The sequence below is a fragment of the Serinus canaria genome, chromosome 11 (assembly GCF_022539315.1).
Source record: "Serinus canaria isolate serCan28SL12 chromosome 11, serCan2020, whole genome shotgun sequence".
In the NCBI taxonomy this organism is placed as follows: Eukaryota; Metazoa; Chordata; class Aves; order Passeriformes; family Fringillidae; genus Serinus; species Serinus canaria.
This window is the reverse complement of record NC_066325.1, coordinates 5,036,765-5,052,866: the sequence shown is the minus strand read 5'-3', so window position 1 is coordinate 5,052,866 and position 16,102 is coordinate 5,036,765. Positions and strand designations below refer to the sequence as shown.

Genomic DNA, 16,102 nt, shown 5'->3' with positions numbered 1-16,102 from the left:
AGATCAAAGCTCTCTTAATATCTGAAGGAAAAGAAGCAAGCCCCCATCCCTGCAGCCCTCCCTTGGTCACAGACCCCATCCCCTTTTCAGTGTGTGGGAGCTGCTGGTCCTAAACTAACAAGTGCCAGTGGCATCTCTTAATTGAATCCCATGAAATCCCTGAGTGCCCAGTTTGAATGGTGGTATCTGTATCAAGCATTCATCACCATGAGGCTGCAGAAGCTGAAAAAAATCTTCATTTGATTTTTTGGAGTGTGTTTCATTTGAAAGAGTTTTAAAGCTTTTACCAACTGTGCAGGCTGTTCCCTCCTAAATGAAAGCTGATCTTACATGATGGCAGGTGTAGGAGTTTTTAAGAGACAGGACAATCACTATGAGGGCTGTCAATGCTTCTTCCTTCCCTATTTTCCCTTGTCCTGCCCACAATGCCTGCAGTTCCCATAAGTGAGAAGAAAGGTTTCCCTATGAGAAGGGTTAATCCACGTGTGTTATGGCCACCTGGACTTTCTGTGTCACTCTCTTTGGGGCATGGAAGTGGATGTAACCCATATCCTTCAGAAGGTAAAAAAATAATTTCCTGAAGTGCAACCAGAGAGCAACCATGATGATTGAGTATTGGAGGGACTGTGGAACCCCTTCAGAGAAAGGCTGGGAGCCCTCCAAGCACACACATGAATCAACAGAAAACATGCTTCAGATCCTCATCCCTGGTTACTCTTGGGCAGAGCACACAATTCATTTTTCCCCCACGTTCATCCTCTCACTCCTCCTCACTGTTCCCCCAGTGCTTTGCAGCTCCTGCAGGGTGCTGGTGGGAGCTGGCAGAGCCATGCCAGGCAAACACAGGAGCAGAGCTTGGGCAGGGCCAGCTGGGCACCATCAGCCAGCCCTGAGCAGAGAGAGCAGAGCTCGTGCTCGTGCTCCCAGCTGCTCCCTCCCAGGAGAACTCTGGTATGTTGGCCTGGCTGTCACAAGTTACCTGGGAGAAAGGAGCTTTGCTCCACACAGCTGCTAGAGTGTGTGCTCTGTTCTGGCTCTTTCTGCAGTGGGACAAAGCACTGGCTCACATCAAGGGACCCCAGTGCTGCCAGGGGACACACTCCTGCATAGTTCTTCTTGAGCTGGGGGCTGTGTTGGCAATTGTGACCAAGCTGGGAGAATCTTTCTTGAAAAACCCAGTCAGGAGGAACACTGAGCTCCCAAAAAATGAGAGGAGAAGCACCACATAGAGGATGAGGTGTATTTTTGCATTCATGCAGATGCTGCACAAAGGCAGCTTGCCCCATCCTGCTCTGTGGTAGAATATGTGACAGGGCACTGCAGATAGCCCAGTGGGAAAGGTGGCAAAGGCAGAGCTTTGGTGCTAATCACAGAGAATTTGCAAAAGGCTATGGCTGTTTGCTTCCAGCCTCATCCTGACCCCATGATTATGGATGCACTGATCATTACTGGCTTATTAAAGCTTAAAAACAGAGGGCAGAAATTTACTCTTCACACTCAGCACTGCTCCTCTGAGCTTTGAGATTATAGAGCAGATTTGGAAACTACTGAAGTGAGATTTTCCAGGGACATCACAGGCTTTGGAATGTGCCCTGCATGGCTAAAATGAACCAAAGCCAACACTCCCTGTTTAGATATTAAACTGAAGTTCATTCACTTCTTTGCCTTGTGTAGGGAGACCTTTAAAGCCAGTACAGACCTTTAAAGCCAGTACAGACCTTTAAAGCCATGTACTCCAGTGCAGGCTGGAGATGACTGTAGGGCTCGGTAACCATCAGCAGTTCCGAAGGCACAGAGCCCTGGGTTAAAATCAAGGTCCAGGAGAGTGGGATTCAAAACTCAGTCATGTCCTCCTGCTTTCTATAAGCTCATCTGGTGATGACTGCTTTTGGATTCTACTTTAAGATTATTCCATTAGGGAGCTCTAATTTCTGAAAGGAGCTATCTCTCTGGGGGTAACTTTTGTGGCATGCTGAGTCCTAGTTTCTCTTTGTATCAAAATACACTTCCCTAAACTCTTAGTAAAAGGTGTCCATATAATATTCTGTATTTCTTAGACTGTTACATTCAAAATTTTAGATCTACATTGTCAATGGTCTGTAAAACAGCACACAGAAGTTTTAATAACCTCGATTTACTCTGTAATAGTCAAAATAAATTATTTGTACATCCCACAGTGACCAAAATGGAAAATAAGACCCCCCTTACATTTTCCTCTTAAGCAGCTCCAACTCAGTTCCCTAAAGTGACCATAATACTAGAATAAAACATACAGACCAAGGATAATGCTATGCTCAACATTTTATTTATAGTTTTGTGTAAACATAATTTGCTTTGTAGGCACAATATAACAAAAGCTCTAAAGCAACAAATACAATTAAACAGTGTTTCAGTTCACTTCAATCAGGCTTAAGTTAAAGAAGCTTTCACAGTTCCTTTAAGGCAAATTGAGAAATAATTTGTTTCACTTGAAGAAACTATCCAATTGTCTCAGAGTTGTTTAAACAACACTGTCAGTAGTAATCACAACCCTTCATTTCTGCTACAGTAAGACTTGGTCAGTGACAAGCCTTGGCTTCACCAGTTTGACCAGCACAGCCTCGTCCACCACCCCTGCCAATGTGACACTACTGCTTGTGGTCTCCTGAAAGGTACTTAGGGCTTGTGGGCCAAATTCTGCTAGCACACACCCTGCTTCCAGAATGGATGCCTGGAAAACTTCCATTGATATCAGCAGCCACCTCTCTCCATGCTCTCTTGGTACCAGTAAAACACAGGGCAGGGTTTAGCTTGCTGATGGTCACACTCAGCTGCGTTGCACTCAGGTACTTCCAGCAGCACTCCTTTGTACCCACTGCAATTACCTGACATTCTGCTGATCAGAAAATGGCCCTAAAATTGGTATGAATCAGCATGAAGAGTATTTTTTGCCTTGCTAACAAAACCAGAAAGAACTAGCCAAAATTATGTGGTTGTTGTCCCTGTGGTGTCTGTGGCCATGACCAAGATCACCCATATTTGTCTTGCAGGGTAATTTAGAAGCAGAGCCCACCAGACTGTGGTTTGGAACAGAAGAATGGGTTTGCTATTCTGCTTGCCCTACTAATTTAAGGCCTTGAGAATGCCACTTACTGCCAGCTCGAAGGTCACCAGCAATATTGCTCACTTTGGCATCAAATCAAAATTCCTAGTTATGTTAAGGTCTGTTGCAGGACAACATCATTACACTAGCTGCAAAACAAAATTGGGCATGTTTCCTACTGCTGTCAGCTGATGAGTCATGAAAACCTAATGGCCCTTCTTAAAAGTCCAGCTGGCAAGCCCAATAAATGGAAAACTCTGGCTGAATATATATTTTCTTCTGAGGAAAAAGTCCCTGTTTGGGCCCGAAATGGCACTGGAAGTAGAGGAAAGTCCAGCTTGAAAATAAACTCAACTATAATGAAGTGAAGAGAAAAATGAAGTTCTGGTTGGATCAATATTTCAACAGCTTTTTGGCATTTTTCCCCACAGTTATTTCTTGCTGTTATTTTTGAATTTGTTTGACCCAAGGGGAACTCCTTCAGAATGAACCATCTGCACAATTATCTGACAGCGACTTCATGAGTACAGTGTAAAGAGATGGACATTAATTCTCAGGCAGAAAAACCAAACAAACAGAAAAAACCTAACGAGAATCTTCTAAAACCACACATAAAAGTCATCCAGACCCAGAAGTCCTCTCACACTGAGAAAACCCTGAGAAGCCCCCACTTTTTATTTTTCTGTATTAATTTTTAGCTTCTATCACAACATGCTACTTGTAGATTTTGGTGAACAGCTAATCATGTCTGGATAAATACCTTCTTTTGCAAAAACAACTATTAATTTGAAGCTGTAGGCATTAAGCAAGGTCTCTGCCAGTCCTTCAGCATTTCTACTGTACGTGATCACAGTAATTTTAAAAAAGCTGTTTTAACAAGACAGTTGAGGACCTGAGTAGCTGCTGTTTGGATAGGGGAAGGACGTGGAAAAAATATTTACTTTTTTTATGTTTAGCTATAGCTTCCACTAGTGGGAGGTAGATAAGACTAGCTGGTCTTTGAATACTTGATCCTGTAAATAATTATAAATGTAACTGTACATAAGGAGCAGAGCTTTTGACAGAATAATTCACTTAGATAGAAGCTATCCCTGTACATGATTTGTGGTGGGATTAAGGCCTAAACCTCATTTTTTACAGGGTTAACTTCTGCAGGAGTTCAGCTCCAGCCTGACAGCTGACTACACATTAGCAATTTCAGAGCAATAAACTCCGTCACCAAATTTCTTTCCACATCCTGATAAGTGATCCTTACCAATGCAATTTAAAAATGAAATTTAAAATTGGTTTGAATTTGACATAGGAGTCAATATGTCCTTACCAGAAGATGTTGATCAAAGCCTCTCAATTAATGATTTCTTGCTCAATTTCAGGTTCCATGATTCTGGATGAGATACTTTTGAAAATGAAGATAGGATTGCTTGTGAAATGCTGAAGTATGACTGAGGAAAATGAAAAGTAATCTTTGTTGCAACTTTTATTTGTGGTTCATTAAAGGAAAACTATTTTAACACTGAAAATCCAGAAATAGAAAATTATCCCTCCAGTTACTAGAATCTTTCAGACAGCAAGTAGGGAATTTTTTTTTACTGTTTCCAACTTGCAAAAAAAGCCCAAACCTCCCAAATAACTTTATGCAAGATGTTGGAATTTGCATGAAAAAGATGCCCATCTAAAATTACACAGTAAGTTAATAAGGCTTTCAAACAAGAACAGAAAAATCCATGGGACTCCTACAGGGAAACTGGGCATTACACAGAAATGTGGTAATACTGCACTGGATGAGAATGGCACTTGAGTTCAAAACAACAATGATCAACAGCTCATAGCTCAGCTGACTGCAAACAAATACAACACACACTGTACTACAGCATTTGTTCACTGATGCACAGAAGAGATTTCCCAGTCTTGTTCCCTTCTCTCCTCCTCAGCTCCTGCTGCCTGCCCACCTCTGGCTGCTACTGGATGAAGGGCATGCGCTCCTTGTTCTCGTTGTCCCCTTCGTGGTCCTCCTCCTCCTCCCCAGCCTCGCTCGTCTCCGTGCTGTCGTTGGCCATCTGCACCAGGGAAGATCAAGGACATCACAGCACCCTCCTCACCCCTTAGCTCCTCCTCAGTTCAGCTGGATTCACTCCTAAAGAGACCTTGGAAACTCAAGGAGAAGGGGCTGCCACAGGAGAATGAGCGTTCTGTCTGGGCACAGCCTCTGCTGGCTCTGCACCACTCCCAGCCAAACCTGCAAGCTGCTCCCAGCTCTGTTTCCTAACAGAAGGCTGTCTGGAGGACAGCTGCACACCAGGACTCTGCTCTATGCACTTGTGGTAAACTGATAGTAAGGCTGGATAGGAAACACAGCTGTGTAGGAAGTTGGCTCCTCTGGGTTACAGCTCCTGTATCTGCTCTAATGGATGGCCCCATCTGAGGCACAGTGTGAAAACTCAGGGGGTAATTTCCTTTCTTTTATACATTAAAAACCCAATGAAACTTTAGAGATATAGATGCTGGCAGGATACACCACGACAGAGTGCAGATCCCAGATCATACAGGAGTGGGAAGAAACTGCATTTTCGTATTTTACTGAAGATGCCTGCACTGGCAGTGGGCATTGGCAGGAACCTGCAGCTCAGAACAGCATGCAAGGAGTACACAGCAGTTTTTTCACGTGGAAATATTTATTACAAGCTGTGTAAAGGTGCAGGACCCTGCAGCACTTCACCCTGTCAGTGTGAGGTCTGTGGAGGCACAAGAGTCTGGTTCACTGGGTGGGGGTTGTGTTTAACAGCACACACTGGTGTGACTGGATTCTCTTCTACACCCATCTATACACCCTCTCTCAGGACACAAGAAGATTCTATTAGCTTATAGCTGCTTCAAAACCAAATAAGCAAGGGAGCTATTTACTTTTTAAAGAGAAATGCAATGATGTTCCTTCCCTGATTGATTATTAGCCTCTGGTGGAAATAAAAATCTCAAACACAGCCTGATTTTAATGCAGAAAAACAATTGCTCTGAAGTTACCCATTTTTGAGTTAACACCCTTTGTTGATAGTGTATTGTTCCACATGTGAGGTCCTCAAAGCCTTCCTTTTCCTTGCAGAGAGTTTGTATGAGACTGGGGGCAGTTTTAGAGTGAGTAAGAGCTTAACTCATGGTCTAGGTTCTTTTCTTTTCTTTTGAAACAGGAGGTTTCTCAGGTCTGAAAGCAAACTTCACCCATCAGTACGGATTCAAAGTCAGGTTTGCATTACTGCTGTTTCCTACACCATCAGCAAATGCTCAGGAGAGCCTGGCTTTCATTTACCACTGCTCTCTGCAAGGTTTCTGGACCATCCTAAATGCTCCAAGTCTAGTGGAACTAGAGCTCCATCACTACTATCTTCCTTCAGGATATTTCTAGAAATATTTACGTGTTATACTTCATATATTACACAAACCAGTAAACTAAATTCCTGCCAAAAATAAACTCTAACTTTACTGCGGGAATCAAAAACCAGTTTTATGTTTGCCCACTGCGGCAATATTGACTGGGTTTTTTCCTGTTCAATCTACTTATTAATAGAGGAATTTTTTATTTTGAGAAAAGTCTGTTTGTTTTCCTCACAAGGGCAGAAAGACCCATGGCAGTTTTACCCCAGTCCAACACTTGCAGGCACATTTTTGGAGAAGCAGATAGTGATTCAGTAGAGAGAAGTAACCACTGGCACTTCAGCAAGTACATTTCACTTGGGTAAAATCCAGAATTTATGGTTACTGGTGGTATTTGGGTGCTACAGATTTAGAAGAAATCAGTGTCAAAAAGCATTAGAGGGGGCATGTGTCCAGAAGTCAGTGCCAGGCTGTAGCATGCCTGGCTGTACATCATGTCTGTGCTTTGCACTCACCAGGGGAGTGGGTGCTTTCTCCACATCCAGAATGAGTTTTCCTATATTTCCTCGGTCATGGATTCTCTGCATGGCCTCCTTCACCTGAAAGAAATAAAGATCACTATTGATAATTTTCAGTCACACCCTGGGAGAACCCTGAGTCCCTCCCTTCCCAAACCAGTGAAACATTTAGGGTGTGCTCTGTGCAAGGTCACTCAAAGAGCTGCTTGAGAAAAGAGTTAAACATTTTTTAGAGACTTTGTAAGGCCTGGCTTTTGCATTGTGCTTGCCAAAATGGGATGTGAGTCCTGAGGACAATCTCTGAATAGCAAAACACATCCATAAGGTTAATGCAGAACCAGAGTGATGGATAGCTGAGCTGCAGGGAGGAACACAGGCTCAGGGAGGTAATTCTGAAGGGTTCTTCATTGCATTCCATCTTTGCAGAATATTTACCAAGACATCCTACTTTCACTGAAAATATGAAACATTTTCTAATTGACCTATGATGTTTTTCAATTTCTTATGGGTTGCCACAGAGGAAATGCCATGCCCAGGCTATGGCTGGGATTAATGCAATACTGTGGGTCTTGCTGCCTAGGCAAACATTTATTTCCTTTTTTTTAGGTCACTTTTTTCCCTTATTTTTTTTAAATAAAAATGTTAAATAACTGGTGTTCTACCACATCCCCAAACCCATCTGTTTAACAGCTGGCTGCAATTAGTGCATGTGAGAAAGGCACAAGGACCTCTTCTCACAAGTGCACTGGAGAGAAGCTTATTTTGATGTGTGGAGTTTCCCAGCTCAGGAGAGCTCATTGTTGATAAATTGAATTTGTGGGTGAGTGTGTTGCACTGAATGTTAAATGTGCAGCATCAACACTGTTGAGTCAGTGGCACAGGGTGCCCAGAGCAGCTGGGGCTGCCCCTGGATCCCTTGAAGTGTCTAAGGCCAGGCTGGATGGGGTTTGGAGCACCCTGGGATAGTGGAAGGTGTCCCTGCCCATGGCAGGGGGTTGGAATGAGATGGGCTTTAAGGTCTCTTCCAATTTATGGTTCTATAAATCACTAAAAATTGGAAGATGTCAAGAGTTTCCTCACTTTCACCATGGGAAACTTCAGGAACTGAAAATGTGCCCATAAAGACTGTCCCATATCCTCATCATGCTGCTCTTTGCCAGAAGAACAGGGCCAGCTGAGACAAAAATGAGTTTTATGTTAATAGGATTTAGCACCTGTGACATAGTTCTATGGAATATTTTAAGAATAATGGCATATATGTTTGAAAGAAAATGCTGAGCTGGGACCTGATGGGTCCCACAGTACATTTAACAGCCTGAATTGGGGTCCAGGCCCCCAAAATATTCCCTCAATGTCTAATACAGAGGGAGCTACGTGATTTTAAAAAATAATACAGCATTCAACTTCCAATTAAATTGAATGGATGCTGGGCACAGCACAAAATGTCTTTCCCATCTGTCAGCCTTACTTGGGAAGCTGACTGCAGTGGACTCAGAATTACTCCTTGAATTTTAGAGGTGTTCCCTCAATTATTAAATACCAGACTTAAGAAAAATTCTATTGGAACAAAAGAAAAATTGCACTGCAAAAGCAATGGCTTTCTAATTTAGGGCATAATTGTAAATTCACCTCAGAAAACAAAATCTTCTGAATCCCACTGGATAGCAGGCTGACCTCAAGTGCAGTCCACAAAATCACAATACCTTTTATGAAGCTACCCTAGAGCATAAACAACCCTCAACTACCCTGTCAGACTAGCCCTGCACTGTGGATAATATTCCTTTATCCAGCCATGATGCTGGAGAAGCAGCAGCTGTATAATTTTAATGTCTGTTATTACTCAAATCAAGCTTTTAGGAGGTTACAGCACAGCATAAATAACAGAATTGGAGAAATCAGCAAACACACTTGCCCATCCACTGCAATTTATGACCAGAACATCATGTGGAAAGCAGGGCATGCAACATTTATTTTAATTTGCACCATATCGTATTTAGCAAGGCAAATTTGAGAAAATGTGCTTTCCCTGCTTTTTCACAATATCAAATTTAAAACCCTGGAGAAAGGTTCAGGAGTTGTTTCCAAGACACTTGTAAGTAACTTGCAAATGCAAACAGCAGGCAGAGGCAGGGGGAACAATAAAACTTGCAACAATAATAGTGGCTATGGAATCCAGATGGAGCCATTAAAATATATAAAAACATTGAAAAGAATTTGAAAAGCTGATACAACATCTGTGCCTTTTAGTGGTATTTGCAACTTACCTACCCAGTCAGCCCCACTCTGTCCTAGTGCAATGCCATTCAGCACACAGTGTCTGAGTTAAGGGACCATGAGCTGTTTTAGAAATGAGTAATTTTATGTTTATGGCTGCTAACAGTCCACTTGTCCAACCAAGACTGCAACTCCTTGTTTCCCGAGGTGCCTATTGAAACCATTCCCTCTTCTATAGGGGACAGAGAGGATTAAAAACCTTCTTTGCTGTGCAAGTATGGTTAATTGTTCTGCACAGACTACAGGGAAACTTTTAGGGTTTTTTCTCACAGAGGGAGGAGCTTCTGTGAGTTTGTGCCTCAGTGTTTGCATATTCCTAATGAAGAGAGTGCATCCCTCTGTACCTGGTTAAAACCAGACCCAGGCTTAATTACAGGGAGGCAAGTAGAAATTCTGGAATTTTCTGGAGGTTCCCTGAAGTGGCTGAAGTTTGATTCAAAATAAACATCCCTTCCAGCAGAAGGAATCACAAGGGTTTCCCTCTGCTTACAGCATTCTGTAAGAAGAACCCCTGAATCTCTTTCCACCAATTATTCCATGTTGGTTGCTATATTGTTTGCATTTGTCAGCTCAAAGCCAAGTAAATGGATTTTACTTTTGATTATGTGGATGAGTTAATTGAAATTATTCTTGTGCAGAATCACCCTCAGAGGGCTCTTGGACTGGAAACAGTGCAAAGGGGTGTTTACTGATAGGAATAAAGGAGAAAATTCCATGGTCCTGTGCTTGTTTTCAGGCTGGCTCAGCCCTGAGAGGGTCTGTGTCTGACCTAGTGCCAAAATACAGATTTTAGCCTTGAGAGCCCCCAGACTGACACAATTTCTGTCAAAGCTCTGCAATGGAACCAGAGCTATTGCACATTAGTGGACCACTGGTCCTGGCAATGATACACTGAATTGATATAGTATCTCTCAAGAAAACCCATATTTCAGTTTCTCTTTAGTTAATAATTTGCAAAGTTTTTATTTCATTGAAAGCAAAAGTGAATCCTTCACAGTAACAGTCATAAACTTTTCCCCAGTGCTGAACACAGCACCTGTGTATGATTTTATTGCAGTTATTCTGTCTTTAGTGAGCTGACAGCAATTTTCCTTCAAAGTAAAATACAAGCTTGCATAGAAAAAAGAGAATAATAATTATGTTAATTTCTTCCTTCTACATAGTAAAGTACTAATAATAGCAGAGAGTGAAACACTACTACAGCAAGTAAGAAAGCAGCTTTCAGGAATCACAATATGCCCACAAATGACTTAGAGAAGTTTAATGAAGTCTCTGTCAGTGCTCCTGACTAATTTGTAACACACTTCTCTCTGAGAAATATAGGTTACAAAAGCTCCAAATGAAGCATGTTATTACCTGTAACCACTCTGACCAGACAAAAAGGATTTTTGTATTGAAATAAAAATAGCAGGCACTACAAAATTTTTACTCAAACAGTACCTGCAATGCTAAAGCAATGAAAACCAAGGTGTATTCCAAACAGAACAACTAATACAACATGCTGGCATTGTAACTGGATATTTGCAGCCAGCTTCTGATTACCCTGCTTTTCCACAGCTTTTGATGTCAGGGTGTAAAACCAGTCCATTTAAAATCAAGTAAAAGACACTTTTTCCCCTGAAATACATATTGTACACCTGCCTAAATTCTCCTTTTTTCCCTATGTTCTCCTTGGATTTTTCTTGTTTGTTTTTAGTTTTCCCAGGTGGAATCAGTAACTGGGACAGATTTCTTGTCTGGCTTTTCATCTTGATTCTTTCATTTCAGGTCTCCACCTCTGCTGTCCTGGTTCCTTTTCCTTTGGAAAGTTCCTGAACAGAGACACTTTCCTGGGTGCAAGTCTGATCCTCTATAAATAATACATGCCTGAAACAAGCAATTATGCTCCAACTTTGTATTGCTATCGTCAGGCCCCCACTTACTTACCCATTTTACTACCAAACTAATTTGCTGTCTGCTTGCATTCCAAATCAGGAGCCAACAGCAATCTCTACTGACGTATTCCTAAATTCTTGCTGACATTCAGCTGGCTCTGGAACTCCATTTTGCTCTCAGAACATAGCAAGAGCAGTCTGCTGCTTTATAAATACAGGGAAATTTAAGTGGAAAATGTATTGCTAATTATCTGCTGCACCATTTTGCAGTGTGAAAGAGAAATGCAGCCTACCTAAGAAATGGATGCTATTTTCAAGCCTTCAGATGTTATTTTAAACATAATGATCCATTTCTGCATTTGGCTCTCACAAGGAACCAGTCTCAGGAGTAAAATGAAAGAGACTGGGAGCTGGATCATGAAACCACTCTCTCTGCCAGCATAACACACTGGGGGCTCCAGGCCACATCAGTAATGTGGAGTTTAGGAGGGAGAAACAATGAGGGCAACATGCCATGGAAAAGCTTCCTAGTGGAAATGTCACAACACAGTGTTTTCATCATCCTACATGAAGCTCTTTAGCTCAGTAATGTGATTAATTTTATTGATTTTTTTTTTTAGTGAAGTTCTACATTTACTTCTGAAAAAAAAAGCCATTAAAAGCCACTGGTGCAGGAAAAGAGTGGATTTTCTTTAGCTGCATGAGGCTGGATGCAGTCTGTTGCACAAACTCCCACCTACAGATTGCAGTTCCATTCTTGCAGACAACTTCTTTACCCCCTCACTGTCAGCTAAGGCAGGTTCATTGGAAGGTGGCAGAGGGCTTTGTCCTTTCTTTTCTTGAGGCCCTCTGATGACAGTGTTTTTCCCTGAGGTATTTGAAAAGATTTCTACTCACAATAAAGGAATCCTTCACTCCCCTTTTGGTAAATCAGGCCATGGTATGAAAGGCTAAAGAATCTTATGCTAAGATTACAAATTTAATCCACATCAGGAGTGATGTTAATTCAATTACCTCAGTGTAATCTGTAAAACTCCCCAGTCATTCCAACACTGAATCATCACGAGCTGTCTAAAAGGTCATCAGCACCCAAAGGAAACATCCCTCAGTGCCAGGTGGGCACAGTGAAGCAGAGCATCAGTTCAGGTTATGATCTACAATTGCAATTTTCCCTCTCATTAGTTCCACACCTTTAGGTTCAAGATTCCTGTTTATTTTTATACATCATCTCAAAGAATCACCTTTCATCCTCTGCTTGCACACTGAAAACGTCCAAGCCTTCCAGCATGTCATGACTGTTCCTCTCTAGCCATGAAATAATCCCCTCATAAATTTTAAGCTGTGCTGCACACATCAGCCTAAAGCCCTGCTTTTCCAGCTACACCCCCCCTTTAATCCTTCAGCTGATTCTTCAGACCAAAAGCAAAAACAAAAGGAGTAGCATTTACTCCCTACATCTGCCCACCAAGTCCCTTCTGCCCACACCCCCTCCTGTGAGCACTTCTGCCCAGTATTATTTTTAAACATCCATTTTTGGTGGTTTTTTTTCTCATAAGAGAGTGTCCAACACAGACACCTCCAAAGCTGGTGCCCCAGTGATTCTTCACAGCAGTTCCCCACATGTCAGCGTCACTGCATGGCCCAAAGCCAGTGACACTGTTCTGCTGGTCACCCATTCAGTCCTGGCTCTTGGGCAGTTTCTGGAGCCTGGACTGTGTCTCCCTGAGGGGTGTAGGTCATGCCAGAGAAGCCCCAGCTGCTCCTGCTGCAGCCTGCTCATCACAGCTGCAGCACCCAGAAATAGTGACAGCACCTTCTGACCTGCTGTCCTCATCCAGCCCACTCAGAATTAAGTAAAAGAGGTGGAACAAAGCATTTCACCTCAGCAGAATGACTTTATCTTCAGGCTGGCTGACTTCTGTTCTCCAAAGAAAAAGGAGAAAGGAGGGAGCACCCCTTAGCCTGCTTAACCATCAGAAACAGAACCAAATCTCTTATCAAAAGGCTTGTGTGGTCTTTGGTTTGGCATTGTGCAGAACAGATCCAAAATCCACTTCCAGTCCCATTGTGAGGTTCATCAGAGGTCAGAATGGAAAGCTCAGCACAACAGCTGCTTTTGGAGGAGAATTTTGAAGATCCTGTATGTAGAGACAGATTTCAGCCCCTGCTCCACTGGTGGAATTTCCCTGACATCACTAGGTGCACATGAATGAGGGAGAGCAGGTACTGGGAGGAGAAAAAAGGAATACCTGGAATGTTCCTAGCCTTCAATCACTCAAACAAACGTTCTGTAAATGAATATTATCATTCAAGCATGGGTTTTACACAGATCAGCACTCTCTGACCACTCCTCCCAATCTGAGCATGAACTTTCCATCAGCAGAACTTGGTGTTTGCCTTTCAACAGCCCAGAGAGCTCCCTCCTGTCAGCCCTGCCCTGTCCTCTCTGTGCAGCTAAAACAAAAATGAAGAATTTAGCTGGTGCTGGAGTGCAGGCTCTGTCTGCCAGGGCAGAGCTGTCTGCATGAGCATTGCTCACCAACAATTAATTCCTCTCTGAGACGCCTGCAACTGCATCATGCCTGCAAAATCACACGGACAGGTCTCCATGGTGACAGTGCCATGAGCTGTGCAAACATCAGCTGGCTAGTCAAGGTTACTTTGGCAACCCAAGTGTCACAGGTAATGATCCAAATCTCCTTCACATTTATGAAAAAATAATCTGAATTAAAAACATGCCCATTTTTCATTCTAGGGCTGACTCTGTTCTGTTGCTGCTCATAACTGGCCCTATTGCAATGAGCCCAGAGCTGCCTCCATTAGAATTACAAACAATAATATCAGGAATAATTATTTAAGCATTATTTCTAGACAGTAATGAAGAAAAAAAGATGCATGCTGCAGTTGATTCTAGCTGAGATCCCAATAAGCCAAGCTTTAATTCTATAGCTTTTATTAGTGCTATAGAGCAAAATAATTTTTATCAGGCTCACTGCTGTGCTCTATTACAAAGCTATGCTCTCTTTAATATGGATTGTGAGCTGCATTCTAATTGCAGAGGCACTTCTCAGGCCAGAAGAGTTTTCTTTCATGGTTTTGGTATATGTGGCTTTTTAAACTGACACTGCAGCCACTGCAAAGGAAAACCACATCATCTGAATTCTGGATAATGTCTGTCTGGTCTGTGGAAGGGAAGAAACTCAAGGAACCAAGGGCAGCAGCTCCTGAACCTGCTGGCAGCTCTGAGGGAACCCGTGGTGTTCTGCTCCCTGCAGAGCCTGCCAGGCTCTCAGGGCAGGGGAAATGTCCCTTTGCAGCCACCCAGCCCTGCTGGGGTGGCTTGGGCTCAGGGAAGGGACAGCCATGGAGTAAGATTTGGTGCAATACGGCACCACAGCTCCCTGGGCAGCCAGGACACACACGTGGCCAGCAGTCACTGCCTCCTGTGCTCACCAACTGCCCTTCACAAAAGAGGCATCTGTCAAAATCTAGTCCTGCTCTTTTCTCCTTGATAATCTTCAAATGTCTCTCTCATGTTTATACAATAGGATGTTGGGGGGTAATATTTCATGCTGGTTTTTTTTCAAAGCCATTTTGTTTTTATTTTTTAAAGTGAGTTTGCAATACTTCCCTTTCTCGGGCTGCCTTCTGTAGAAGCTTTTGTAAAAAAAACCCCTGATTTCCTGTGTGATTAGTGACAGTTATCCTACCAGACACAGTCATTTGGACAAAGCCATCCTTTGCTGTGGGGGTTATTTCCCTTGAGGGCAATGGAATAACCTGTATTCAGCACAGCACACTTCCCTGGGGAGGATCTGCATTCCTGAAAGGAATATTTCCCTTGCACTGTGTAGCAGAATAGCCAGCAGAAAAGTGCTTCTAGTGTTAAACTGCCTTATCTGCTGTGACCAAATCCTTCAAAATTACCTGTTTGTGTGGGAGCTGGGTAGATGGGAGGCTGGCAAAGCTACATCTGCAGCCAGCCTGGGTTCTCCTGTCTCACCTGCACCATTAATTCTGAGAGACCTCCCAGGCTCTGTTCTCCTGCAGGCTGAGGGTATGCAGCAGCTTGCATGGCAGATGGAAGAGCAGCATAATATTTAGAGGATTTTGAATAGGCTCTATTCCTGCCTGTGGTGAATGCAGCCAGCTCTTAAGATGCAGAAATTGAGCACCGAGCGTATGTAAGGGAGACACATCAAACTCGGGGTATGCGGGGCCCGATTTTCATAAACGCCTACGTGGGCACGGAGAAAACATGGATACAATCAAAATGTAAAAATCCACTATCACTAGCAATGGGTTTGGGCTGATTGGAGTATTTTTCCTGCAGGAAAAACTTGGATCATGAAGTCTGTTTCCCTGTCATGTCACATCAGTGTCCTGCTCAAACCCCTCTGAAAGCAGAAATGATTTTCTCCAACACCGCTGTTTATGCCCTGCCACACTGAACTTTTGCACCAAGGTTTTTCCTGCACACGTGCAAACAGAAAATACTTTCTGTATCCCTTTCATCCCCCCAGTGCTGTTTGCAGTTGCAAACTGCAGCAATGGCCTCTATTCCCTTCTGCTGCCTGTCAGCCAGGAGACACCTTTCCTCTGGAGTACCTTTTAGCCTCCCTGCATGTTGCCATGGCAGCAAGACTAAAACCAGACCCAAGATGAGAAAAATGTCAAAGGAATAAAAACTGATGCTACAGGCAAACTGAGAGTCCTCCCTTGGCTGCTGAAGACACCTATTAAGTGATAGATCTTCTGGATGGAGAGCTACAGCTGCAGAGCTGGGCTGTTTTCACTCCTCCCTTATTCCTACAAGCTCCTGCTGACGTCAATGAGTGCTTGTTTTGTCTCAGAAAAATTCAAAGGAAAAGAGATTTAAAGCCTTGTAATTACAGAATAACTGAGCCAAATCTTGCCAGCCTTTACTTACAGAGTCAACAGGGATAAAGCAGGAAAAAAAAGGCAGAATCAACAACAAATTAAATATT

General features: G+C 42.9%; 1 protein-coding gene across 1 annotated transcript in view; it reads right to left on the bottom strand.

The window, feature by feature from the left end:
* Nucleotides 1-2,283: 2,283 nt before the first annotated feature.
* VAT1L (vesicle amine transport 1 like) overlaps nucleotides 2,284-16,102 on the bottom strand; it is a 56,045-nt gene continuing 42,226 nt past the window's right edge. Inside the window, exons 8-9 of the mRNA XM_050978992.1 lie at nucleotides 6,964-7,047; nucleotides 2,284-5,139 (exon numbers count right to left, since the gene is read on the bottom strand). Coding sequence (XP_050834949.1) covers nucleotides 5,041-5,139; nucleotides 6,964-7,047 — 183 coding nt within the window. The 3' untranslated portion in view covers nucleotides 2,284-5,040. The remainder of the gene's footprint in view (nucleotides 5,140-6,963; nucleotides 7,048-16,102) is intronic.